A 27961-nucleotide genomic window follows, 5' to 3' on the forward strand; every position below is an offset into this window, starting at 1 on the left:
CGTTAAACCTAAATATTGATATTAATCAAAATATCAATATATCATGTGATTTATATTAATTTACTACATTCATTTCTTCATTGAAACTTAATCACGACTGCTCCGCGTTTGTATCGTATGACTACGAATTTCTAACATAAATTATCCTCCCAAAAGGTCCTCCGACACGTTGGTCAGCTGCGAGAAAGTCCCCGGAATTACGCTTATATCGTAGTCTGCCATCCCGCCATCAAGACTATCGAGAGCCATTGGATGACTCGGGCTTCGATGATAGAACATTATTGAAACTCGAGGATTCGCGAGAGGAAAGTTTGAACGCGAGGGACTGCAAGGACACAGTCGAGGACAGAGAAAACTGCGCGAATGTAGACGAAACGATCGAGAAGAGCACATCGATCAATGAACGAACGAAACGAGAGAAATCGATCGGTAAATCGGAAGAGGAAGTGTCATCACCGGACACGGGAAAATTCAGCAGGAAGGGAGAGCGATCGGGCAAGGAACAGGAGGATCCTGGGCAGGAGCACAGCACACCGAGGATCTCCCTGATAAAACCGCCAAGGATACTCGCGAAGTTCATATCGCCCGAGACGAGACCGAGCCCGACCAAGCATGGCGAGAGGAAGTCGAATATTCCTATTTTCAAAAGGAACTCCAAGGAATTCGAGGACATCCGAAGTCCGCAGGAGTCGCCTAAGCGATCGCTCATTCCTCAGAGGTACATAATTCCTTCCTTTCCCTTACGGATAATGAATTCGACAAAAGAATCTATTCATAAATGTAAATCCCATATATTACAATTTATTCTATACAATGTTATCCTTGAAAGTCATTTCTTTACTGAATCGATTTATGATAGAGACTCATTAATAAAAAATAAATGGAATATTTTTGAATAATGCATATATAATTAATTATTATTTGCTACTAAGTTTGATAATAATTTGCTATTGATCTTTATCATTATTTTGCAGATATAGAGGAAGCACCGATGATCTGCGTCGCAGTCGCGAGGACATAAGCGTACCGAGTTTGATCCCAAAATTACTATCCTCTCGTAGCAAAGAGGAACGATTGAAGCGACAAGATAGCAAGGACGATATCCGTCATTCATCGAAATCCGGGCGAAAGGAGGAGACCAAGTCCTCGTCGCTCGTCGTCTCCCCAGTGTTTGGTGGCAAGGACGAGGCCGGCAAATCGGGCATAAGGATCTTTCGTCGCGACAATAGTCGCGAGGACGTGGGCAGAGACAGCACGAATCCGATCAAGGAATCCGCGAAAGGTAAACAGCAGGACAGGCAAGAAAGAACGGAGAGCGTGGGCGACGCAACGAAATCGAAAGTCGGTGAAATCGAACAGAACAGAACGAAATGCGAGGACGGCAAGAACGACCCTAACGACATCGAGGAATTGTCGTCGAGAAACGAGGTGACAGTCGAAGTCGCGATCGAACAGCACGAAGTAATACTAGACTCGCGAGCTGATGCAGAGAACCCGGACGCGAGAATGCTCGACGTGATCGTCGCGGAGGACAGCGTGCAGCGGGACGAGCGGGAGCGGGATACGATAGGCGAGGAAGTCGTAAACGGGAAGCTGGCAACTCCAGAATCAGCCGAGTCCGTCGCGGAGAATGACAAGGAGCGGAATAACAATGACGAGGAGATGAGAGACACCGCCGATCGATTGTTAGACGTCGGCAGTGACGGTGACGTCATTGGTGAAAGAAAGGGCCCGCTGGAGATTGGCTATGGAAAAAGACCGGACGAGTTCCAAGTGGTCAGTGAATATGCTTGTGTGAACTGTTTATCGTATGCGTGGGCGTATGTATGTGTATATGGAGGTGCTACCGGCATCCTTTGCGAAACGTGAGAGCCTTTTCTCTTAAGCATATATTATGATACCCTTCCTTTACTAACAATAATTCAATCGAGATAAGAAATGATTATCGAATAAAAATACAAATTTGATATCTTTTGTAAGATAAAAAATAAAATCAAGATTATTTAAACTTTGAAGATTTCGTTTTACTATATAATTTTTTTATCTTTATTGAAAATTTCTTCCTGGTTAATTTTTTTCAGAATCTTTTCATACACCTCAGCTTCTCTATTCAATGTTATTTTTTTAAGTAAGACAGGAGATAATTTCAGACACATAAAATATAAACAGGGAATATTGAAATTATTATTATTACCTTATACCTATTATATTTACCTACAAATATCAATTATATATTTATAAATTATTATCTGTCAAAAGAAAGAAGGCTCTGTCACGCTTTGCTTTTTATTTATAATTCATGATTATATCGCGTTGCTTAATATCTTGAGTCTAAGCGTGATATTGTCACGCGCATATTGTTTACTAAACAGGTGCGGCGAAAATTCTCCAAGGAAGAATTCTCGAATCCAGACGACACCGACGACACCCCGAATAAGCGTTGTTCAAGCGTAAGTTTTTATTGAATTGCAATATTTGACACGCTCTTTTAAAGATATACAAATTAAATTAATATTAAAAATTGCAAAGTTTTCCTTATATATATATATCTCTTCTATATTTATTATATTATTATATTTATTTTAGTTAAATTTTCAATTCGTTTTTATTGACAGCATTTGTCACCGGAAGCCAGTCCATTGAGCACGAGGTCATCGAGGTACAGTCCTCGGGAGAGCGAGAGCGAGCCCACTCCTGCATTGCCACGTAAAACCGGAGGAGACTCCTGTTCCGCCTCCCAGAGGATACGTGACACGATTACTAGAACCAGGAGAGAATCCAACAGTAGTACCAGATACGAGAGCAGCGGTAGCGAGAGTATCAGGTGAGTCGATCTCCAAAAAAATCGGTAAAATTAAATGCCTTCCAATATTACGAGAAGGATTTTCTTTAAACATAAAAAATTTTATTAAATTATTTAAAAAAAAAATTACATTTTTAAAATACAAAAATCTCTAAGAAATTAGACACTATAGTTCGTTTTCTCTGTTCTCTCTAGATTAAGCGAGACCGGTCTGCACAGTTACGTGGAGCTAGCCAGGAAGGTGAAATTTTTCGGGGGTAACGGCAGTGGCGCGGTTTCGTCGACGATCGGCGGTGACGAGATGGTGCAACGCGACAGTGCAACGAGTGCGGGCGAGGATGAGACCAACGAGGATGGCCACGATAGAACAGGCCCGCTCCCTTCTCAAGGAAGAACAATGCTGCGACGAAGAAGGCAGTTCGATGCTCAAGGTAAGATACTTATGAAAAAAAAACAAAAAAAAAATTAAAATTCTTTCAATTTTCAGACTTTTCCAATTATACAATTGAAAAATTTCATTCTTCCCCTCTTTCAATTTTAAGAGCATAGTATTTATGATCGATAGAATCTTGATTCCGTGTTTGTTCTCTCTCATTTATTCTTATATCTTTAAAAGCCGTATAATTAGATCTAATTAATAATTACGTACGATGCAATTAATGTGCAATAACAAGTATCGTTTCGCTTTCGCGATTGCCCGTCCGCGTATATATCGCGTGCTCGTGTAAGCCCCAATTAAATTCCTGATATAGCTTTTTATTTTTATTGACTTTTATAATCGTTTGTAATCGACCGTGAAAACGCAAAATTTCTTCGCCGAGGAATTATCAGAAATGAACTTTCTTTGTAAACCTTGTAACTTCGACTTCTTCAATTTATACGAGACTCTCATCTGCATTCCTATATATCTTAAGAAACTATACGCTTTGCAATCCTTGTAACTTCAATATTTTAGACGCTTAGTTAATTAATTAAAATACTGGTTGGATTGCTATGTATACAGGCTAAATATCTAAAAAATAAAGCAAGATAGAAAGAAATGTTTCAGACAAAAGTTGTTCGGTTCTAAGAGGGTCATAAGATGGTGCCATTAGTTTGACCTTGGATGGAGGCGCTTCGGAGATTTCAATGTCAATCTTGTTTTATTTTCTTTACACCGATTGGCGTCTCTCATTTTTTGAGCTTAAAATATTAAGGTAATATTATTGCAAAATGAATAATTTTATGAGATATTTCATAGTTTATGTAAAATTATGTCGAAGTAAAGTAATAAAATAAAGTATAAAATATCTCGTGAACTATTAAACTTTTGGCCATCGTACCCCTATAACTTTTTATGTAGAATATTGCAAGGAATCGATTTATGCAAAAAAAATTGGAGTGTTTCTATTTTGAAAAACAAGATTGACATTGAAATCTTCGAAACACCTCCACCCCCAATGTCAAATTAACGGCACCATCTTATGACCCCCTTAGAACCGAACAACTTTTGTCTGAAACATTTCTTCCTATCTTGCTTTATTTTTTAGATATTTAAGTGTCTCAATATATCCTGTATATATAATATTAAGTATTAATCATGGCAAAATTTCTACATGCTTATTTATCAAGTTTGTTAATGCTAATAGCCTCTTTTGCTCCGTTTGTGTATTCATTATCAATATAGTATGCCGTTCGTCGTGCACATTTAGCATGACATAACATACGTATAGAGCGTATGTAAAGAGCGCCATGTGGCTCTTGCCGTAATGATAAGCTCATCGATTATCGAAGCCTCTGGCAAATTTCCTGGTTCGAAGGCAACCAGTATTCTCCGAGAAAGCCATGCGGGACGTTGCCAAAAAATTGTGATAAACGCGAACTCCAATCGTGAAAAGATAAACCCGTTTCCGGCCCGGTGTTGGGCTCGAGGGTAAAATCGTATCTAACTGAAATTACGTCGGAGAGTGCGAAATACAATAATTAATTCTTAAAATTGTATCTTAATTATCGAGCAAATATTCTGAAGACACAGCTATTAGTGACGAAAGAAGAGTAATTAATAAAATATCGATGAAACGCACTTAAATTAATTTTTATTGTTTATATATTAAAAAAGATTTGCTGAAAAATGTTACAAAATAATGTTTCGGGAATGATCAATCGACATTTTAATTCGATAAAAATTCATCGCGCATTTTGAAATCCGCAATCATGTTTCAGCGAAGGAGAAACATTGAAAGAAATAAGCAATTATGAATTGCGATGGAATGTGAAAGGGGTGCATTTCGACGTTTAATAAGCGCATAAAATAGTGCATACTCCGTATTATTGTTTCGTGATTTAAAGACGTTAATTTCGTGATATCGAGAAACGATCGTAATTCGAACATCTCGCCAACCCGATCGTCTTGTTTTGCAATCTCTTTCTCTTTGTTAATTCGCATGGGGAAAGAGAGTGAGAGGGAGAGAGAAAGAAGTGTTTATTCTTCACAAACATGGATCTTCAAAGAATAGTCCAACTGTCAATCACGTTTCTGTTATCAATGTACTTTCTTATTTTCTACACCGGGATTGTCGTAATATTGTACTCGCTATGGAGTAAAAGTGATTAACAAATCAATGTCACAGAAGAAGATATTTTTCTCAATTTTTATTTAAAAAATTCTTATTATGATAACTATTTTTCCAGAATAAAGGAAGAAATAGAGAGAAAGGTAATCTGTTAAAAAAAAAAAATCCCCACGGGGAAAGAGAGTGAGAGGGAGAGAGAAAGAAGTGTTTATTCTTCACAAACATGGATCTTCAAAGAATAGTCCAACTGTCAATCACGTTTCTGTTATCAATGTACTTTCTTATTTTCTACACCGGGATTGTCGTAATATTGTACTCGCTATGGAGTAAAAGTGATTAACAAATCAATGTGTCACAGAAGAAGATATTTTTCTCAATTTTTATTTAAAAAATTCTTATTATGATAACTATTTTTCCAGAATAAAGGAAGAAATAGAGAGAAAGGTAATCTGTTAAAAAAAAAAAATCCCCACGGGGAAAGAGAGTGAGAGGGAGAGAGAAAGAAGTGTTTATTCTTCACAAACATGGATCTTCAAAGAATAGTCCAACTGTCAATCACGTTTCTGTTATCAATGTACTTTCTTATTTTCTACACCGGGATTGTCGTAATATTGTACTCGCTATGGAGTAAAAGTGATTAACAAATCAATGTGTCACAGAAGAAGATATTTTTCTCAATTTTTATTTAAAAAATTCTTATTATGATAACTATTTTTCCAGAATAAAGGAAGAAATAGAGAGAAAGGTAATCTGTTAAAAAAAAAAATCCCCACGGGGAAAGAGAGTGAGAGGGAGAGAGAAAGAAGTGTTTATTCTTCACAAACATGGATCTTCAAAGAATAGTCCAACTGTCAATCACGTTTCTGTTATCAATGTACTTTCTTATTTTCTACACCGGGATTGTCGTAATATTGTACTCGCTATGGAGTAAAAGTGATTAACAAATCAATGTGTCACAGAAGAAGATATTTTTCTCAATTTTTATTTAAAAAATTCTTATTATGATAACTATTTTTCCAGAATAAAGGAAGAAATAGAGAGAAAGGTAATCTGTTAAAAAAAAAAAAAAAAAATGTAGGAAGAAATAAAAGCACGCACTGTAGTAAATTAGTGCCTTAAATTTTCTATCCTATACTTCAAATAAGCTCACTTTACAGACATATTCTTCCGCGTCGTTGCATTTACGACAGCCTGTTACCGCCGTTTATATCGAGCAATAATTCGCTCCCGGTCGAATCTCAGAGATTTCGAATGAATGTCTTATCTCTATTATCCATTCTCACCCGAATACAAGCCTTTTGGCACGAAATCGTCTGTACGGCGAATAGGCAGCAGGTGAGGCGAAGCGAAGCCGGGCCCAGGGGAACAGCATAGAAATAATAGGGTAACCAGCGTTCCCCCTGCTGACGCTCTATAGTCCACTCACCTGCGCCGCGAGTATACGGGGTGACGCAGGAATAATAACACAGAGATGTCCGTAACTCCGAAACATCTTAATCGTCCGATTATGTGTCAAATTGTAAAAAAGGTCCCGACTTACACGATCTGACGCGAATCCTATCCCAAAAATCTTTTTCTAAGGGCACGATTGCATGTAATTTTGTTTAAAGTGTTAAAGAGAAGAGAAGATATGATGAATTTAAGATTGAATATAGACACTATGGTACAAGACACACTAACACAAAAATAAATTCCAAACGTAAGGCATGGATTAAGAATAAATAAATAAATAATAAAATAATATTGAATTTATCAGATTGATTCACGTTATATATTTATATATATATATATGTTTGATTTATGATAAAATATAATTAAAGTAAATTTTTTAATATGTAAATATATTTACATTAACACATTGAACCTAAAATGCACGTAAAAGAGAGAAAGAGAGACGGAGAACGATACGAAATTTCGGATTAATTATAATGAATATTTTGTTGATGATAATAAATTGACATTCTAAAGTATATTTATAAAATTTCTCTTCTTATCTTGTGTTTTCTAATATAATGTTGCGAGAAAAAAAATCTCTTTCTCAATGACTTTGGAACATCTGATGGATCCAAAATAGAAGTCTTGATCTTGTCTTTCTATTTAACAATAAAACAATAATACGTGTCAAATTTTGCAGTGAAAATTAATTTGCGAATATCTCGTTCATTTGTCGATTCGTTAAAAAAATTTCGAAATTAATTATTGTTGTGTCATATGATGATAAATCAATCTTTATGAACTGCTTGACGAAATTACAGCGTGTATCCAGTGTCTTGGGGAAGTTCCCGTTCTTTCGGTCAAGCGTGAAAAATCTATCGGAATTTTTTTTAGCGAAAATATTGAAATAGGGTTAAAAAAAAAAGAGCGGAAAGGGGCATGTTAAAGCGATAGATCACACAGTATAACACAGGCGCGATGCACTATAGCGTCAAGGTATACTATAGGCACCGTAAGTAAGGTAGTGAACGACGCCGCGCACGGAGGGACTCAGGTGTGCGCCCCCTCGATGTAGACGCTCTTCAGTTTAGCGGCGGTATCCCACGCGAATCGCTCACTTCGCCTTCTTCGCCTTGGCGTGGCGACCGAAGCCACCGTCTTTATTCCGCGAACGGGAAACTCAAGTCGAGGAAAATCTCAATCCTGTCGCGTCTTTCCCAATTTTTCGACGTCCCAAAGTGAGAGCCAAGCGCGTTTCGAGCCCCCTCCGTCCATCGTTTTTTTTATGAAAAAATTTTTCGATACTTACGGCAAAATTATTTGTGAGTGAATTTTTTTTTTTTTTTGGATATATCGGAGAAAATTAATTTAAAAAAGGAGTGCAGTTTTCTCATAAAGTGTATGCACTTTGCTTTAAAATAAGCATCTCGATCTCTTCGGAAATAATATCTTGGACGCGCTTGTAGTCGCTGTGAAAGAAATCAGGTGTGTCAAAAGACATAAGAATTTTTTTGTTCGAAAATTTCTCTCTCTCTCTCTCTCTCTCTCTCTCTCTCTCTTTTATATGGATCTTTTTCAGTTCTTTTACGAAAAATTTTTGAAAAATACGAAATGCGTGATCGTGTGTGTGTAGTTATTTACGAATCTATTGTATGTATATGTATCTTCGCACGTGCGATAACAATCATCGTCGCGTCAAGGACGATGAGAAAGCTGATGTTGATGAAAATCCGAGGTAAAACCTACAATAATGCTTGGTATCGTTGTTTGCTCAAGCATCGCTCCGGCGTCCTTATTTCGGAATGTTGGCAGAAAACGTGAAATAACATCAGACACCAACAGACACGCATGACATTTTGCGAAGCTTTCGCGAGAATGCGAGAGCATTTTCTGTGACGAGCCGAACTGTCTGTTGCTAAAAGCATTATCACGTTTCGCTTCGAATTTTTGCAAGAGATCCTTTTCTATACACAGAGACTTAAATCTGACGCTCTAACAAATTATCTTTATTTCTGGGTTTTTTTTTTTTTTTTTTTTTTTTTTTTTTTTTTTTTCGAGTTTCCTTCATTATCGAAATAATTAAATATTAAAAAGAGATCAACAGAGACACTCCTCAAATAATTTATACGACTCTCGTCTGCATTTCTATACAGGATGTAACAGAGCGCCCCACTATCAGCAATTTTTTGAAGAAACAACGTATTTTTGTGAAAAATGTCTCATGCAAAAGTTATAGAGCACTAAATGGCGCATTATACTGTATAATAATATTAGTATGACCTTGAATAGCACTGTCAAGGTCATATAAAGATCACTTTGAATTTTTTAAATGGAACCCCCTATTTTTCATTGCATATTCTCGTAGCTTATCTCGAGAGCTTTCCAAAACACTACAATAAAGTATTTTTTCTCATTAAATACTCTTTGAATTATTTTATATTTTATAATCTGACATATTTTGTGATTTAAAAAATTAAATATCTCGGTAAGATATTCAATTTTCCACAATCTTACCGCAATACTTTTATGTATTGGATAATGAGACGAATCAATTAGTATAAAGGAAAAAAAAAAAAAAACAAATAATTGTTTTAAAAAAAAATATAGATTTTGAAACAGGTTTTGATATTCAAGTATGAAGAAAAATCGAATAGATTATAGAATAATGTGTCTTATATGCAAAAGCAAGCTTGTACAATCCTTTACAATATTTGCAATATTGAATTAAGAAATATATAAGACATTAATTATTTGACACCTTCTTCATATGTGATCGTATGCTGTTCGGAAAAATATCCGCAATCGATAAAGCATAGATCGCGACAAATATATAATCGCTACGTATGTAAAATAATTAATTAGTACGATAAACGTTAGATTAAGAGTATTAATTCTTAAAAATTATAAACTTACCTCATTCTCTGAAATCTTTCGATTCTTATCAATTCTTTCAAACGCATTCTATTGAGATTTGGCGATCTCTCTTTCATCCCGCGGGGGGGTCCATCTCTCCTTTCCTTTTCTTGTCTCTTTCTCTCTCTCTCTCTCTCTCTCCCCCTCTCTCTTGAGCGACGTCATTTACGAGAATGGTGAAGAAGGCCCGGTTAGTGATAACGGCGCGTACAGAGGGGGGAAGGGGGGAGGGAGAGCCGCGGAAACATACGCGAACGGGGGGGAGTCGACGGGGCGCCCACGTGCCATTGACCAGGTAATTCAGCGGCGCGTAAAAAGCGGGCGTAAAGCGCGCCGACGAAGCGGGCCCCCGATTCTGCCCTCTCCCGTGCCCCCTTTTACATGCGCCATTCACGACGACCACCCGTCACCTGACCCGCGTCCCGTTTCTTCTTATCGCCTTATCAGCGCAAGAATAAAGTACCTTCGGCGCGATGGAACGAGAATTTTAACAGCGAGATGTCGAGATAAAAATAAGTTGAGGAGATTATAGTTTCTCTCATTTATTAATTAATAAAAATTAATGAATATAGTTTTATCCGATGTCAGCGTTAAATCGTTCGATCGGGGCCGTAGCGAAGAAACGATTCATCTCTTTCCTTTTCGAAGAAATCGAAAAGAAAAAAGAAGTATTAAAAGGGAACACGAGAGAGGGGTTCTTTAAAAAAAAAAAAAAAAGATTCTTGTAGAAAAGAATCGAGATAGGCGCAGAATTAAGACGGTGTAACGTGACGAAGCCAAGATTTGAACGCCGCCGTTTCGCCGTCGTAATAAAAGTGCCATTGTTTCGGGGCGCACAATAGATATAAATTCGATCCTCCTACGTATACCTCTGACGCACGTGTGTGTGCGTGAGCAATGTAACAGGCTCAATATCAAAGAGCCTTCGCGCGCGCGCTTTTTTTTTTTATTTGTATTAAAACAAATGAAGAATTGGGGAAAAAGAACGTCTCTCTCTAAGCTTTAGGCAAATTAAATTGTCGATATTTTAAATTTAAATAACATCATTTAATTTAATAAAAATGAAACTAAATAGAATTTCAATGTAATATAAACTTATAAAATAAATAAATAAAAATCAATATTTATTCATTTATTTTAAAATAAATTATTATTGTAAAATAAATAAATATATATATATATATATATTCAAATATAAATTATATAAATAAATATTTATTTATTTATTTCACAAGTTTATATTACATTAAAATTCTATTCAGTTTTATTTTTATTAAATTGTGATGTGATTTATAAAATGCGATATATATTGATATATATATATATATCAGGGTTGGGAAGTAACGCGTTACTTGTAACGCCGTTACCGTTACAGTTACTTTTTTTCGGTAACTGTAACGGTAATGGCGTTACAAATTTTATTTGTAACGGAAAAAGTAACTTCGTTACATTTTTCGGTAACGAGTAACGAATTTAACAGTTACTTTTATCGTTACTTTTTTCAAATTTTTTTATTTATTTAAGATATTATTCTTGCTATTGTGCATGATAAAATTTTTATCTTAACCGTAAAGCCATAAGCAAATCGACCGATTAGCATTCTTATTATGTTGTAATCTCATTTACTATCAGTTCTAAATACCTTGCAACGAAAATTAGAAAATCTCAATAAATCTGACCTTATAGATTGCCATTCATTAGTTGAAGCTATTCAGCAAGGTTTAAATAAAAGGTAACTTATTAATTTGATTAATACATATGTTATTTAATTTTAAATAAGGATTTAATTGAAAAATATTATTTTATTTTAAACTATTGATTCAAAAGTATTAATTTCAATAAAACAAACAATGTCGCTTAATTTACTATATTTGATTTTAGATTTCTTACAATATTTGAAACAAAAGAATTAATAATAGCAGCATGTTTACATCCAAAATTTAAGTTAAACTGGTTAACCGGAGAAAAAAGAAAACGTGCTGAAAATTACTTGGAGGATTTATTGGGAATCCGATCAACTGAAAATTCTTCAAAAGCTGGAAAATCTGACGATCACGATGATTTTTTCATTTTTGAGCAAAAAACGGTGCAAAATGAATCTGAACAAGAAGAATTGCAACGGTTTTTAAAATCAAATAATTGTAATATAGAAATGTTAAACGACTATCCAAAACTTAAAAAACTTTTTATTAAATATAATACAGCTCTACCAAGCAGTGCATCTGTAGAAAGAATGTTTAGCATCGGTGGCTCTGTATTAACACCACAAAGAGGGCATTTAAATGATGATACTATGGAGCAACAAATTTTATTAAAAATTAATAAAGAATTTCGATAAAATTTAATCATTTATTTTGTAATAAACCTTGAATGAAATCTTGCTTACAATTTTTTAAAAGTTTTTCTTATGCAAAATAATTTATTAGTTTGTATTGTAAAAAAGTAACGGAAATTGTAACGACTCGTTACTTTTTAGTAACGGTAACAGTAACGAGTTACTTTTTAGAAAAAATAACGGTAACGGTAACGAGTTACTTTTATAAAGTAACTTTCCCAACCCTGATATATATATATACAAAAAGAGAGAGAGAAAGAGAGACATATATTTATCGTAAAATAATTTTAATTTTTAGGATAATGCTCGATTATGAATCCTTGTTCACGAATTGACGAATAATCGATTAATAATTGCTCGAGAAAATTTACGTTGTTGTATCCGTATAATTATCGAAGCTTAGAATTCACTAACGCTAACTTCGTTAGCGCCGTGAGCAGACGTAACACGCTCGTAACATTCAAGAGTTAGTTCCTCGAGTTGGTAGAAACATTAGCGTAGACTTTTGCGCGCGTTCCCTTCTAATTGCGTCGTAATTTGTTCACTGCTTCTCCAGCATATAAATGAGACTCCGCAAGGGATGCTCTCTGTTAAAGTGCATTCTCAGCGCCCGCAGGGTTCTTTATAGACACCTATGACTGTGGCTTCATCCACAGAACTCACTCTTCTCTTCATTAGATCGCTACAGTTGCTACACTGCTATACAGAATAGTGCAGAAATTATCGCTTGTTTTTTTTTTTTTTTTTTCTCCCGAATCCACGTAATAAGCTAATGTATATTTTTACAGAATATTAGAATATTTTTCTTATCGCGATGATACATGTATGCGCATAAAATATATATATATATTTTTTTTTCTTCGATCAATAACTTGTTCGCTATTTTATTAGCATGGCATCTTTTACATTTTCGAGATACGGATTTATATTATTTTCAAATGCTATAAACTCCTAGAACGCTAAAGAGAATAAACGATAAAGCAACTATCAACATGTTGATAAATTGACTTTATCAAACAATTCCGTCTCTCTTATCTTCCCGTCTGCTCGATCTTATCTCGCTCTATCGCTGAATCAGCCCGGGAATAGACGACAAGTGAACCATTAACGATTGTTGCAAAAGGTTCACGACGACGCGGGAGATCGCACGCGAGATCGTCCTGTTGCACCAGCGAGGATTTGCAGAGCCTGCAGACGTTGAATCTGATCGGACGCGGCGGCAGCGGCGGCGGCGGCGGTGGAAACGGGGGCCGACAACGCAGTCCTAATTCCGGATCGGTTGGCCCTGCGGAGCAGGCGGCATCCGCGATCGATTATAGACGGCTCGTGTTCATCAGCTCGGATTCATCGTCGGGCCGCGAGGAGGACGACGCCGACAGCAGTTGCTCGAGCTCGTCCTACCTGAACGGCCTGCCGCGGAACAGCGGCCACCATCATCATCACGCGCAGTCGCTCGAGGACTGCGACTGGGATTACTTCGAGAGTGGTACCCTGCCGCTACCGACGACGCCGAGCATCACCGTCGCGGGCACCACAGCGGAGACGGTCGCTCAGGACGTTTGGAGTTGCTGTCCAGGACGCGGCTCCGCCGCCTGCCAGGTGAGCGCGATCCTCAAATTGTTGATTAATTAATTCATTTCATATATAAATATTAATTAATTATATAATTAATTATTTGTACATATGTCATACATGATATGTGTATTATGGATTGAAGTGTTGAATTGATATAAGAACCTGAGAAAAATCGTACGTAATAATATTACCAGGTATATAAATATGAAACCGGAATTTGCCCATTGATGACCCTAGCTGTCAATGTAGTTACCGTCAAACCGCGTCATTGGCGCCATTTTTTTGTTTTGACATCTGATAAAGATTTTCAACTCACAACAATACAAGTTTCATACAACAGCATAGTTTTTAATAGCGTTGAACATGTCGAATTTTGTGCCTGGAAACTACGATTTGCGGACAGCATTGATTTTCTGTTACCATTTGAAGAAAACTGCTGCAGAATCGCATCGAATGCTTGTCGAAGCTTACGGTGAGCATGCTCTTGGTAAATCACAGTGCTTTGAGTGGTTTAAAAAATTCAAAAGTGGCAACTTTGACGTGAGAAACGAAGAACGTGGAAGACCACCGAAAAAGTTTGAAGACAGCGAATTGCAAACATTGTTGGATGAGGATGACGCTCAAACGCAACAACGACTCGATTTGAATCAAGCTTTGCGTGAAAAACGACCAGAATATCAAAAAAGACGACGCAAAGTGATTTTGCTTCATGATAATGCACCATCGCACACAGCAAAACCGGTCAAGGAAACGATTGAGGCGTTTAGTTGGGAAATACTTTCGCATGCGGCTTACTCACCAGACTTGGTTCCATCCGATTACTACTTATTTGCATCGATGGGACACGCACTTGCCGAGCAGCGCTTCACTTCTTACGAAAATGTACGAAAATGGCTCGATGACTGGTTTGCCTCAAAGGAGCAACAGTTTTTTTGGCGTGGCATCCACAAATTGTCAGAGAGATGGGAAAAATGTATAGATAGCAATGGGCAATACTTGGAATAAAATAATTTTTATCATTTTCATACGATAAACGTGTATTTTCTATACAAAAATTCCGGTTTCATATTTATATACCTGGTATGTAAAAAAAAGTTAAAGCAATAAATACATATATATTGCGCACGCGAATCTACATGAATATTTGAATTTTTTAATGAATTTTCTTAGCCGAGAAGAAAAAGATATGTAATCGAAAAATTTCAATCAAATTTATATTGTATTTATAAAATACAAATTTAGAAATATAAAAATTGAGATTGTGATCTTTCGCGCGCACACGCGATTGTATTTTTTTTTTTTTTCTTTTCTTTTACCTATAAAATATAAAATATATAAATTTAAAAATGAAAATTAAGATCGTAATTTTTCGTAACAGTATTCTTTTTATCTTTCTCGGCTAAGAAAATTCATTGAGAATTCAGATATCCATTGTATGTAGATTTGTTATGTGCAACAATATATGTATTTATTACTTCAACTCTTTTAAAGGCATAATTATTGGCTGATTTATAATTTCCATTAGTGTTTTACATATAGCTTCTCCTATTCTTAATCAATTTGACTAATTAAATTTGATGATTTGATTTTTTTTTTTTTTTTTTTTTTTTTTTTTTTTTTTTTTTTTTAATATTGTCCATCTTTTTTTAATACAAAGAATACTTCGAAATAAATTTTTGCTATATTTATTCGCGAAATTATTTCATAAATAAATCGAACAGAAGAATATCATGTATACAATACAACGCGATGAAAAGAATTTTCATGGATATGAACACAACTCATGTGACCGCGACTGAATGCCGCGACTGGCTGCGCGTCCGTTTGACAAATACATTGCTATAGCTAAATTAATCATTCACGTTCTACTAGCGAAGAGAGACATACACGGCAGCTATGCGGAATTCACGGTCACACTTTGTCAATAAAGTGTATTCGCAGTCTCTCTCGTATATAGGTGTCGAACGACGCCTCATGGCCTCATGCTGATTATGCCGATCAATAAATGCTTCGCTAGCGAATTGTCATCGTCGGCTTTCAAATTGTTAACCCATTTCTATCGACAGTTTTTATAAGTAAAACAGATTTATAATGGAAAACAAATAATTTTAATTTTAGATTAATTAAAATAATATAATATAAATAATATAAAATAATATAAAAAATAAAGTAATTAGAAAAAAGATAAATTTCGAATCAAATTGAATATTGAGATATTAAGAAATTCATTTATTATAAATAAAATTTATTTAAATTAAAATTAAAATATTTAAATTTAACTATAAAATTACCTATATTTAAATATAATAAAGAAAAGAAACATTAAACAAGTTCTCTGTACATATATGTTATAAAGGTTAGAATGGCAAGAAATTCGAAAACTGATAGAAAAATAAAAAGCTTTTTAAGATAGTATGTCGCTCGAGTTATCATCCTATCGTTCTATCCAGGCTTGCGGCGGTTCCCGAAGCGCGAACGTACTCCCGGTGCCGGTGCCAATACCGGTCCCGGTCCCGTATCCGGTGCCGGTACCGGCCGCTCTGTGGACCGGCGACTTCGCGGCGGCCGCGTCATCCATGATAAGCCGCGGCGACGGCCATGCCGAGTCGGGAACTTTGAGGTTACGAGGTGATCCGGCGGCGCCCTGGTTCGCCTGGCATCCCCGTTTCAACCAACCTTTACATGGCGCGCGCCTTGACCCTCGACTTGCCGGCACCTTCGATCCGACCACCTATACCTTCCATCCACCGGAACAGATGATGACCCCGAGACTATACGGACCGATAACCAAGACGGCGACGATACCATCGGCAAATCTCGAATCTTCCCAGGATATGAGAGATGACACGAAAATCATGTCGAAAGCTGAAGAGATCAGAAGGGAGGAGAACTCGTCGGCGAAGGGCATCGACAAATCTGGTTCTTCTGTCGTGAAGAATAGATTGGAAGAGGCAAAGAACTTTGAAACGGAACGCGAGAAGAGTGATGAAGAGACAGAAGAAGTAGAAGGAAACGAGGAGGCCGCTTGTAAGGATTCCCTATCATCTTCCTTCGAGAGGAGCGCGCAGGGAATGTACCAACATTCGCGAGAGGACTCGGGCAGCTCGTCCGGTAGATCATCGGCGGACAGTAGCGATCTGGAGGAGGATTCTAATTCGCACAGGTTCTCCAAGGTGTTCGTGGTGAACGACGATTCGCTCACCAGCGACAACGATATCGAAGACAACGCGGAGGATGATTCGGATTCCGCGGCGGAAGGCGGTGTAACCTTGAAACGCGTCACCGCGATTCCTGAAGAGGAGCCGGTTGTATTGCAACACATGAAGCTGCTAAATGAGGATGTTCTTGTGGAAAATAAGTCGGAAGTAAGTGAGAATGAATCGAAAAAATGCAAAAGGCATTTCAAACCTTACATCGTCGGCAACGTTCGCCGTGAAGACGAAAACAAATCACTAGATGAACCTGTCGCTAATTTGGCCAATAAACGAAAAAATCGTAACAGGAAGGATGGAATCGATAACGCTGATAACCAACTTCCCTTTCTACTACAGCGTCGATCAATCCCTGAAGAGATTTATCTGGCGGATGATAATGAATGTTCTGATAATCGAATCGAATTGAAGTCCATCAGAATGCTTGATCCCGATAGTATCGATCCACCTGTAGACATCTTAAAGACAGACGAGAGATCTATTTCGAAAATATACGGTGAAGAGAAAACCATCGATATGTTGAGAGACATTTCGCAGGACGATCTGATCGAACCAAAGTCACCTGTGAGCGACGTCTGGGATTCAACTATCGTTCCGGATTCTCTCGAAATTTCCGGAGTTTTCTCTGAAATTTTAGTCGTCGAAGACGTCAACGCTAATCAGCAAGAAAAATCTCGAGTTTACGATGGTGAACAGATTGCGAGATTGATCGTAACGAACGATTGCGAGAGACAAGAAGATAAGGAGCTACGTTTATCGGAGACGAATTGTTCGAACCGCAATGTCATTATCGACACGTCAACTGACAGTTGCACCAGCAACGAGAGCAACACTACAGGGAGCGAAATTAGCAGCGACGAGCTTCACGAGTACGAGGTAACTCCGGCCGAATCATTATTTGATTACAGCAACGAAGTCGCTGCGATTAACGGCGAGGTACTATATCAAATTGATAGAAAGAGTACGGAAGATATTACAAAAGATATCAAAGAGAATGATTCGCGTCTTCATGATAATCGCGATGGCAAAAGAAGTCCGACGATGACGAAGAGTGACGCGAAACAAAGTCAGTCCGAGAGATCAATCGGTGAGCGAGGTTTGAGTAATTCGTCGATGGTCCATGTAAAGGATAATGGCGATGAGGACAACGAAGACGACGACGACGACGACGACGACGAAGGCTATCGGTCTGTTACGTGTCGTCGCGGTGGCCAAGATGGCGGGGCGAAAGACAACGACCCGACGGCATCGACGGGCGAGGAACAAGTAGGAGTCAATGTGAGCGACACAATAACCACCAGCAGGATTCAGGAGATGTCGAGGAACGCGGAGGAGCAAGGTGGCGCGGGCGGCAAGATGAACACTGCGCATGACGGCCCGGTAAGAGGTGAGATTGTCGTTCAGGTGGGAGGAAATAGTGATGGTAACAGTGATAGTGGTGGTGGTGGTGGTGATGGTAGCGGCGGTGGTGAGAGCGCCGAGGAGGGGGAGGCGACACGGTTTCGCTCAGTCGAGCGACGCCCGTGCACTCGGCAAGAGAATGGATTCCCAGCTGACAGTCAAGTATCGTTCAAAGATCTTGCGAAAGACCCAGCTCAGCATAATAACAGTAGTAACATTTATAATAGTAACAACAGCAACAGCAATAATAAATATAGAAGCCTCGTGATGATCACTCAAGAAGCCTCATACCAGCCGGTGAGCGTCGTCACATCGGACACTACAACGCTGCTGCAACCGGATGAGATCCATTCGGTTGGAAGCCAAGGCGGTCTGGCCAGTTACTTTCAACTGGCGCTAGAAGCGGCAAGCGAACCGCAATTTCATCGTAAGAACGCTCCGCGCAAGCCGTTAATGGTGAAGAAACTACCGACGGTCGCGATTACTGCGACAGGTCATCAGTCGGCTGAGCCCGAAGCGGATAGTGGTTTGAGTGTCGGTAGTGCTAGTGAAAGCGACGATGTGTCCGCATCGAAGAACGTGCCAAAGTCACACAATTGTCGACAGGAGAGCGTCGATGACGTGTCCAAGGATCGTTCGGTGTTGGATTGTCGCGAGAGTACGCGGACACGCGTTTCGTCACAGTCTAGCGATGAAAATTCGAGCGCTGGCGGAGTTATCATACTTGAAGAAGGTCTAGCCGACGATGATTCCTGGGTGGAAGAAGTGTCCCACGACGAAGACGAAACGGGCGCGACTACTGCTACGGAAGAGAGTTCCGAGGATGAAGCTAATAACTTTGGCGATCGCGAAGAGGAGCTCAGAGGCTATCGCAGGCAAGCGATCGATTTTACCTTGCACACTATTGTCGAGGAATCCTGCGAGGAGAGTGAAACAGAACCTAGTCTTACTGCGGGAAGTCCCTCAAAGAAACCGAGACCACCTTCCGCTTCAGAGCTGGAGAAATATTTCTTCTTCGGATTGGGAGGCGATGGGAACAACTCCAGCATGGGCTCGCGCGAGGTCGACAGCTTATCGGAGACCTCGTCGATTTACTCCGAAGGGCTGGAATCGCTCGGACAAGATGAAACTAACGGTATTAATCAGAATCAAGATAGATCAAATACCAGCGATGGTTTTCTGAACTCTTCTAGACTAGAGAAATATTATTTATCCGAATTCCTTGGTTTTGATCAGGATAGAAGAGATTCTGACGGTTCAGTAGGTAGTGATTCCGAAGGTAGACCTAGTCCGGAAGCGCAGAGAAGGAAAAAATTGGTGCGTGCGAGAGGTACAGGCAGATCTCACAGTTCTTCTTTAGATAACCTGTTAGCACTCACGCAGAGTTCGCAGAACTTGAGCTCGCAAAATTCTCTCCAGGATTTGAGTCTCAATCAAGATGCGCAAGAGACTCAGTCTGAAGGTTCCTCGACGGAGACTGATGGCACTGATGACGGTCAGACCGCCGTTTTTGGCACAGATGGTCAATTTGATACAGTGAAGCGCAAAAAGAAGAAGCCGCGAAATCTGGGAACTCAGAGTCCGCGCGTTCCAGACGATCGAAACAAGACACCGGAACCCAGCAGAGAAATGACGCTGATGAATGAGATCGTAATGGAAAACGACAACGAGGCGATGAATTCCGACGACTCGGACAGAGCAAAGACTCCACAACCGGAATCCATTTTATCTTCGTCTTCCTCGCCGTCTACTCTCACCAATAGCAGTAACACGTTGAACGCGGCCTCGTCTTCGCAAATAGATTCTTCAAGAAATTCAATTGCAATGATTTCGAGCGACGGTCAGCGATCAAAACAGCAGTCGCGGGACTCGGGTTTCGTCGGCAGCTGCGATGATCTTCTTCAGCAACAAAAACTGCCAGATGATAGTCAAACGAGTGGTATGGAAATTGATCAGGAAATCGGCAAGGACCGCCTGCTCAACAAGATCTCGGAACATTCTCAGAATGCGAATCGGAGCTCCGCTGAGGAAGGTGCGGACGGTACGGAGAAGAATAACTTGACGAAACATTCGGTGAATCATGCAAGTCTGCCGCATCTAGCGAATGCTTCACTATCGCGCAAAGACAGTTTCAACAACTGGTCCAGTGACGAAGAAACGAATCTCATGATGTCGAAAATGCGACAGTTCTTCAAGACGATGGTGGCCAATTCGAGCGGGCAAACTCCGGGACAGAGCGTCACCAATGCGAATTCCAGCGGTGTCTCGCCGGCACCGAGTCCGCGACTCCCAGGTTATGCGTCGAAGGCGCGTCTTTACGCTCAGAATCGCACCAAACCGCCGCAGTTGGTATACTTCGAGAACGAATTGACGCGACTGATGAAGACGGTTCCGGGGATACGCGACGAGCAGGTGCGAGAGATTGTAGAGTATCTCAGCTCGGAGGACACGTGGTCGGATTCTTACGACAGCTCGGATTACACTAGCTCTGATCTCGAGGGCGCCGCCAGCGGACGTAGATCGGCTTTGCAAGAGCAGATCTCACAGAGCTGCCAGCAGATCATCAGCAAATTCGACACCACGTCTGGCGGCGGCGGCGGCAGCAGCGGCGGTAGCAATGGTGACGCAACGCTATCGGACAAGGAAAGGGAGCAGATGAAAGGATCGGGACCACGATCGAGTTCCGCGATACAAACCGCACCCTGCTTGGGCAGAGATACCGCGTTCGTCTACCAGAAGCTGGTACAGAGCTTCACGAAGATGGCCGGCGACGGCGTGAGCTCGGACGCCAATTCCACGCCGCACAGCAGCCCGCCTCTAATCGCCAAGGTGATGCATCACATCGGCAGCCGATTGGTAGCGCTGATGCACGAGGTTTCGGAAGGTGGTCCAGCCGCGCATCATCACTCCACCACCTGGCGACGGTATTCTCAGCATCATCGGACTCCATCCTCGACGTCCACCACCGAGGATGACGATTCAACATCCGATTCTACCAACGCGCCTTCGTCGATGCATCTGCAGCTGCCAAGATCGAAGTCACACGACCCGCTGTTGTTGATCAACAGCCATCCGGCAGCCTCTACCGGCCAGGAAGGGGAGGAACGGGAGGCCAGCGATTACGAGAGATTTTCCTGGCGCGGTAGTTTTGAGTCCGCGCTGATGGCCGCAGACTCGAGGACGAAACTGAGCCTGTTGGCATGTTCCGGTGACGTCAGTGGTGGTGGTGGTGGTGGTGGTGGTGGTGGTGGCAGTGCTAGTGCAAGTGCTCTAGCCGCGAAACGGCGCAGCGCCGGTGATCTCTTATTCAATCCGAAGAGCTTCTCCAGGGAGCAGCTGGATAGGGTGAGGAGTTGCGGTTCGATCGGCGGCGGAAGCGGGGGTGGAACTGCCGGAAACGTCGGCGGCTCCGTCGAGGAGAGGATCTGGAGTAATCGGAGGAGATCTTCCGTTCCCGATGCTAACACCAGGGGAGAGTCAGGTGAGCTCGCGCGTGACTATCTCTCTCTCTCTCTCTCTCTCTCTCTCTCTCTCTCTCTCTCTGTACGTGCGAATGAGCGAATGAATGCGATATATACGTGCGCGCGGATCGTGTTACATCGCGGAAACGACGGTAATTGGCGTTAGAGCTCGATTTTGCTTTACCGCAATCCCGTAGCTTGTCCGAACATTCCTTTTCCGCAATTACAGCTCGAACTGAACACGGTTGGCCGCCACGGTCAGATCACTCCCGATAATGGGGGTTATATTTTATTTTGGAATAAGAACACGAACGCGCGCGAACTAATTTAACTTAATTATATTTACATATATTTAGTAAATTAAGTCGTAATTATTTTGTATGCGATTCTGTTTTAGTTCTCGCTCTATAATAAAAAAAAAATAAATTCGTGTAAGTACTAAAATTATTATGAAGAAAAGTAACATTGAAGTAAAATAATAAAAATATTAATTATATTGATTTTTCAAATATTTCATGAGTTATTTACTGATATGTCAGATTATTAAATTGTGTTTCTTTGTCGAGTATTGTAGAATACGAATCGGTAAGGAAAACATTTCAATGCAAAACTCATTATGAACGCGAGATTAATTAAATTATTCAAATCTGCGATAATTTTTGATATGTATACAGAGTGTCCCGAAATTAAATATCGAAACTTTAAGAGCGTGTAAGGTATCGATAAACTAAGAAAAAACGTCCTTTAGATACAGTTATTATTTAGATACAGTTGTTATTTGTACGTTTTTGCTTCGTTTTGTTTTAAAGAAAATCGCAAAAAAAGAACTAAAAAAAAGTGTTCACCAAAAAAACTTAAAACAACATTAAAATTATTAAGTTTATCGAAAAGTAGCATAAAATAAAAGTTATAGAGTATGGAATTAAGAAAGGAGAGTAAATTAAAATCCGTCTGAAATAAAATTCAAGGATTATAAATAAATATACAACAATGTAAGATTATTGTATTCCGTTTACTTTAGCTTATGTTTATATTCCTACTGTCATTAAGGACGTGATAACATAAATAAATAAATGTAAGTAAATAAGTAAACTGAAAGGAAAAGAGCTCCTATTTTTCTCTTATTTATTACTTATTTAAATAATAAATATTTAACAGTAAACAGAATACAATGATCTCGCGTTGTCGTCTATTTATTTACGATTCTTTAATTTTATTCTCAACACAACCCAAGTACAAGCCATTTCTCTTTCAGAAACGACACGCGGCATAAGATAACACATTGCGTTTATTATATTATATATCTAAAATACATCGTCAATACGCCTGGTTAAATAAAAAAAAAAAAAAAAAATTGATTGTTACTCGTCGTAGGTGCATCAGCCGGTGACGAGGACACCGAGGACGAATTGGAATACGGTGGAGAATCGCGAGCGACGACCCTTCCACGTGGCATGCAATCCGCCATCAGCGCGGCCACTAATTCCCTGCCGCGACTACCGGCCGGATCGGGTCCTCCGACCGGTCTGACGATGACGACGACGACGACGATGTCATCGTCGACATCGTCGTCCTCGTCGCCGATGCACAAGGCGCACAGCGTCTACCACTTCTTGCCGCAGCACAGCGGCGTGAAATCCGCCCGGTATCGGCCACCTGGCTTCGCCAGGAACAGCAACGTCGGGCCCGGGGCGATTGGCAGCGGACCCAAACGCGCCGTCAGCGCACCGGGTCTTCAAGTTTCGGGCTCGCAATCGGCCGCCGGCAAACGGGACAACTCGCGGTCGAGGAGGCAGCAGACGATGTCGCTTACGTCGGGTAGGTCTTCCTCTTTCCCAAAGTATCCAGGATCTGTTTTTATAGCTGAACTGGCTGAAGCGTAGCCAGTTCAGCTATGAAGAACAGACGCCTAGTTACTTGAGGAGAATTTTAAATATTTTCTATTGAAACTATATTTTTTAGACTGTATTGTATATTGTATTAATTTCTTTTATTATTGTCTTTTTCCTCGCGAGATCTCTCTTGATAGAATTAAATAAAAAACGAAGATGATAGCAATATTTTAAAAAGGGATTTCTGTTTTTATACGACACACATTGGAATTTTTATTTTATTTATTATTTATACATGTCAGAAATTTTCAGCAACTTCTCTGTATTTTAAATTTGAGGTTCTCATGAACTTTCTCGCATAAAACTTATGGAAAAAGTCGATGGAGAATTTAAAGATAAATCACACAATGAGAGAGAGAGAAAGTGTGCAACTTTTGATACAGTCTTGATACAGCCATCAAATATACTGCAGCAGTCTCGTTATATGATAGGATCGTATAATGATACGAGTGATTATAATTGGCATTTAATTTGTTTTGATGAGATCAAAATCAATCCATAAATTCATGCTTATTCTTGAAGAATTTTGTGAAGCAAATTAAACACACGATTAAAAATACATTTATTTTCTTTATCATACAATATTGTATACATACATATCTTTATATACTGAGTGAGGCATTTATATTGAGACACCTAAATATCTAAAAAATAAAGCAAGATAGAAAGAAATGTTTCGAACAAAAGTTGATCGGCTCTAAGGGGATCATAAGATGGTGCCATTAGTTTGATCTTGGATGGAGGCGCTTCGGAGATTTCAATATCGATCTTGGTTTTTTAAATGGAAATACCCCAATTTTTTTACATAAATCGATTCCTCGCGATATTCTGCATAAAAAGTTATAGGGGTATGATGGCCAAAAGTTTAATAGTTTACGAGATATTTTATACTTTATTTTATTACTTTACTTCGACATAATTTTACATAAACTATGAAATATCTCATAAAATTATTTATTTTCCAATAATATTACCTTAATATTTTAAGCTCAAAAAATGAGAGACGCCAATTGGTGTAAAGAAAATAAAACAAGATTGACGTTGAAATCTCCGAAGCGCCTCCATTCAAGGTCAAACTAATGGCACCATCTTATGACCCCCTTAGAACCTTTTGTCCGAAACTCTTCTTTCTATCTTGCTTTATTTTTTTAGATATTTAGGTGTCTTAATATAAATGCCCCACCCTGTATATATATTATTACTATTCTAAATACATTTCTTATTTATTGCCACATCATAACAGAAATTTTTATGCCATCTAGGTTAAAATCGATTACGATAAATACATCTAATATATATATATATAATATCCATGAAAAAAATTTGTAGATAAATCTAATAGCTGACTAAACTGTCAAGTTAATCGAATTAATTTCAATTAACAAATTGGAGTCAATTACTGCTTTTACATCTCCATTTTTCGTTTTATTTTTTTTTTTCTATATATAACTATAATAAAGAAAATGGAAAGAAATATCTTATATCTCTGAACGTATCTTAAATCTGAGAGATGCATCTTGAGAGACTGGAGAAAGCGCAAATGAATGAATGGAAATTTTGTCGGCGGTATATGTGATTCCCCCGTGTGATAAATTAAGCAGTTGCGCGGCATCGTCACGCACACGTGGCGCGCGCCATGCAAATGATTAGGTGTAAATGTGAAATTATGGTGAGCGTCGTCATAATGAGGAATGAGGGCGGGAGAAACTGTTCTTTTTTCTTTTTCAGCATTCTTCGTAAGTAACGGCGAGGAAAGTTCGCGGCGAAATTCAAAATCAATTCAATTTTCTGGCTAATATCTGATTATAAAACACGATCGTGACATGCAACCTTTGCAAGAGAGTGCTTTTTACCCTTCCGTCAATAATGGGTTATATATATATCTTAGAAAAAAAACAAAATATATATATATATATACAATATATATAGGAATATATAGAAAGTAATTTTTATAATACGTTAGAAAAAAAATGGTATTGAAAATATGAGTTATAGAAGATCGATGAATGATTTATAGAAAATTTTTTACAAAAGACAGGTTTCATATCTTAAATACAAATAAATGTATAGAGAAGTAGAAAATATAAACAAGTTAAAAAATATTTTAAGATATCTTTATCAATATAATCTTTCTCTCTCTCTCTCTCTCTCTCTCTCTCTCTCTCTCTCTCTCTCTTTCTTTTGAAAATTAAATTCTACAAATTATAAAATAAAACAAGCAAGCACCTTTAAAAAGAGGAATACGATTGTACAATATTAAAAAAGAATACAAAATAATATAATTTTATATTACAATAAAAAATATCTTGAATCTTATATACATATAAATACAATTTGTTAATATAAAATTTTTTTAAATAAAATGATGGTATTAAATTTAAACCGCATTAATATAGTAATAATAAACCGATAGTAAATCATATTAATTCATACGCAAATTTGAACTTTATTGATATCTCTCTACTTCTTTATCCATAATTTATTTACTAAATTTCGACATTGAAGGAAGGCAAGGGGCCTAATCTGCAAAAAAAAAAAAAAAAAAAAAAACTTGCTCGTCTCATGCACATTTTTTATGCGCGACAAGTAGAACGCGCGCATTGATAATACCTACCGCGTGCTCGCTCGAATGTGACAAGTGCAACTGCTTTATTACGAGGTTTCCTTTCTTTTCTCCGACATCCCTGGCGAACCCCGCGGATACGCGTATATACAGGATGTCCCAGAATTAAATCGACAAACTTCAGGTGATTATAAAGGCCGTTTTGACATTAGAGAATCAAAGATTAACAAGGGCATATTAACGCGGTTAAATGGAAATATTTTTACCGTCAAACTTTTGCAATATAAAATATTTTTTTAATATCTCGAATAATTTTCGAGATATATCGAGAAAGGCAAAAAGCCGCTCTACATATGAGGGATGATTTAATCCCTTAGAATCATTTCTGGGAGACAAATTTTTTTAATTCATCTAATATTTACCCCCTCCCCCTCCCCCCCTCCCCTCCCCCCCCTATATGTGTGTAAAGTTTCATAAAAATCAGAATTTTCAGATTCCCTTATTACTCTTTGACACTCTAGTGCGAAAACGATCATTTGCGTTCACGGATTTACCGGCAAGATAGGCTTGTTTCGGTGTCATTCACAACTATCTGAAATCTGTCATTCTAATTTCGGGACACCCTGTATGTATTGTACATACAATCGATAATGCCACGGAGCGCCGACCACTCCTCGCACTCTCGCACCCGTACGCACTCCACGTGCGCGTGTAACGTTGAACCTTTCTCGCATCACCAACGTAAGAGTGCAACTGATGCACCTTGCGAGAATGTAAATATCTTTCGATAATAATCTATAGTCTGTGTATTTCTTTCAATAATAGGTTGAATCGCAGTTAAAAAGACATATCGATTAGATAGAAGTTGCAAATTTAGACGATGTCGGAAAACAAACGTTACACACTTTAATATTTTCCGTAAAAAAAGAAGCAAGGAATCCGCTTTCTTTCACATTTTCGCTCCCTTAATCTACACATTTGAAGCTAAAACAATTTACGTTTTTTTTATTAGGTGTACAACTTTGCTTTCGCCGTTTTTTTTCCGAAATTCGAGGCCTTATTGCAAAAAACTGGTTATACATTTATGATTCGTTTTGAAATTGCTTGTTGAGTCACTCCCAATGATCGTGCCAATTCTTTTTGACTTTGACTCGAGTCTTCATTAAGTAATGCCTCCAATTCTGCATCATCGAAAACCTTCTCTCTTCCACCGCTTATGCCGGTCTTCGATCGTGAAGATCACCGTTCTTGAAGCGTTGAAACCACTCACGACACGTTCTTTCACTAATAGCGGCTTCACCATAAGTATTTGAGAGCATTCGATGAGCCTCAGCCGCTCAGATTTCTTCATATTGAAGCAGAAAATTAAAACCTCCCGCAAATGACGAGAATTTGGCTCGTAAACTGACATTTTCAATCGAGAATAACTTTATGATGCAGACACAAATCGACTAATGTTTCTATGGGGTTATGTTGACAGATGCCCAAGTTTATTACATGACGTCTATGATCTATTTATTTCGACCACTACTTACCGCTAAAGCCATCTATAGGAAAACGGCGGAAGCAAAGTTGTACACCTAATATATATAACATTTATGAATAATTTTTATGTTTAACTTTTATATAACTCATATTTTATGCGTTAATTTTTTTTTTTTTTTTTTTTTTTTTTTTTTTTTTTTTTTTTTTTTTTTATGTGATTATAATGTATGCGTTACGTTATTTCGATGTTACGATATCGGAAGTATAACACGAAAAGGAAGTAAAAGAGAGAGTTAAAAGCATGTGAAAAGAGAGAGTATTTTTATATCAATTAT

At 38.6% G+C, this 27961-nt stretch overlaps 1 protein-coding gene across 2 annotated transcripts in view; it reads left to right on the forward strand.

Moving 5' to 3' along the window:
• Nucleotides 1–27961, forward strand: part of LOC138933649 (uncharacterized) — a 57993-nt gene that overhangs the window by 19178 nt on the left and 10854 nt on the right. For both annotated transcript variants that reach the window (XM_070296563.1, XM_070296564.1), the window contains exons 4-11: nucleotides 157–718; nucleotides 975–1776; nucleotides 2373–2450; nucleotides 2616–2824; nucleotides 2999–3234; nucleotides 13161–13636; nucleotides 16063–21706; nucleotides 23061–23504. In XM_070296563.1, coding sequence (XP_070152664.1) covers nucleotides 157–718; nucleotides 975–1776; nucleotides 2373–2450; nucleotides 2616–2824; nucleotides 2999–3234; nucleotides 13161–13636; nucleotides 16063–21706; nucleotides 23061–23504 — 8451 coding nt within the window. The remainder of the gene's footprint in view (nucleotides 1–156; nucleotides 719–974; nucleotides 1777–2372; nucleotides 2451–2615; nucleotides 2825–2998; nucleotides 3235–13160; nucleotides 13637–16062; nucleotides 21707–23060; nucleotides 23505–27961) is intronic.

Source organism: Polyergus mexicanus, unplaced genomic scaffold, assembly GCF_030449975.1.
Source record: "Polyergus mexicanus isolate NDT 795.1 unplaced genomic scaffold, iyPolMexi1.0 SCAF_5, whole genome shotgun sequence".
In the NCBI taxonomy this organism is placed as follows: domain Eukaryota; kingdom Metazoa; phylum Arthropoda; class Insecta; order Hymenoptera; family Formicidae; genus Polyergus; species Polyergus mexicanus.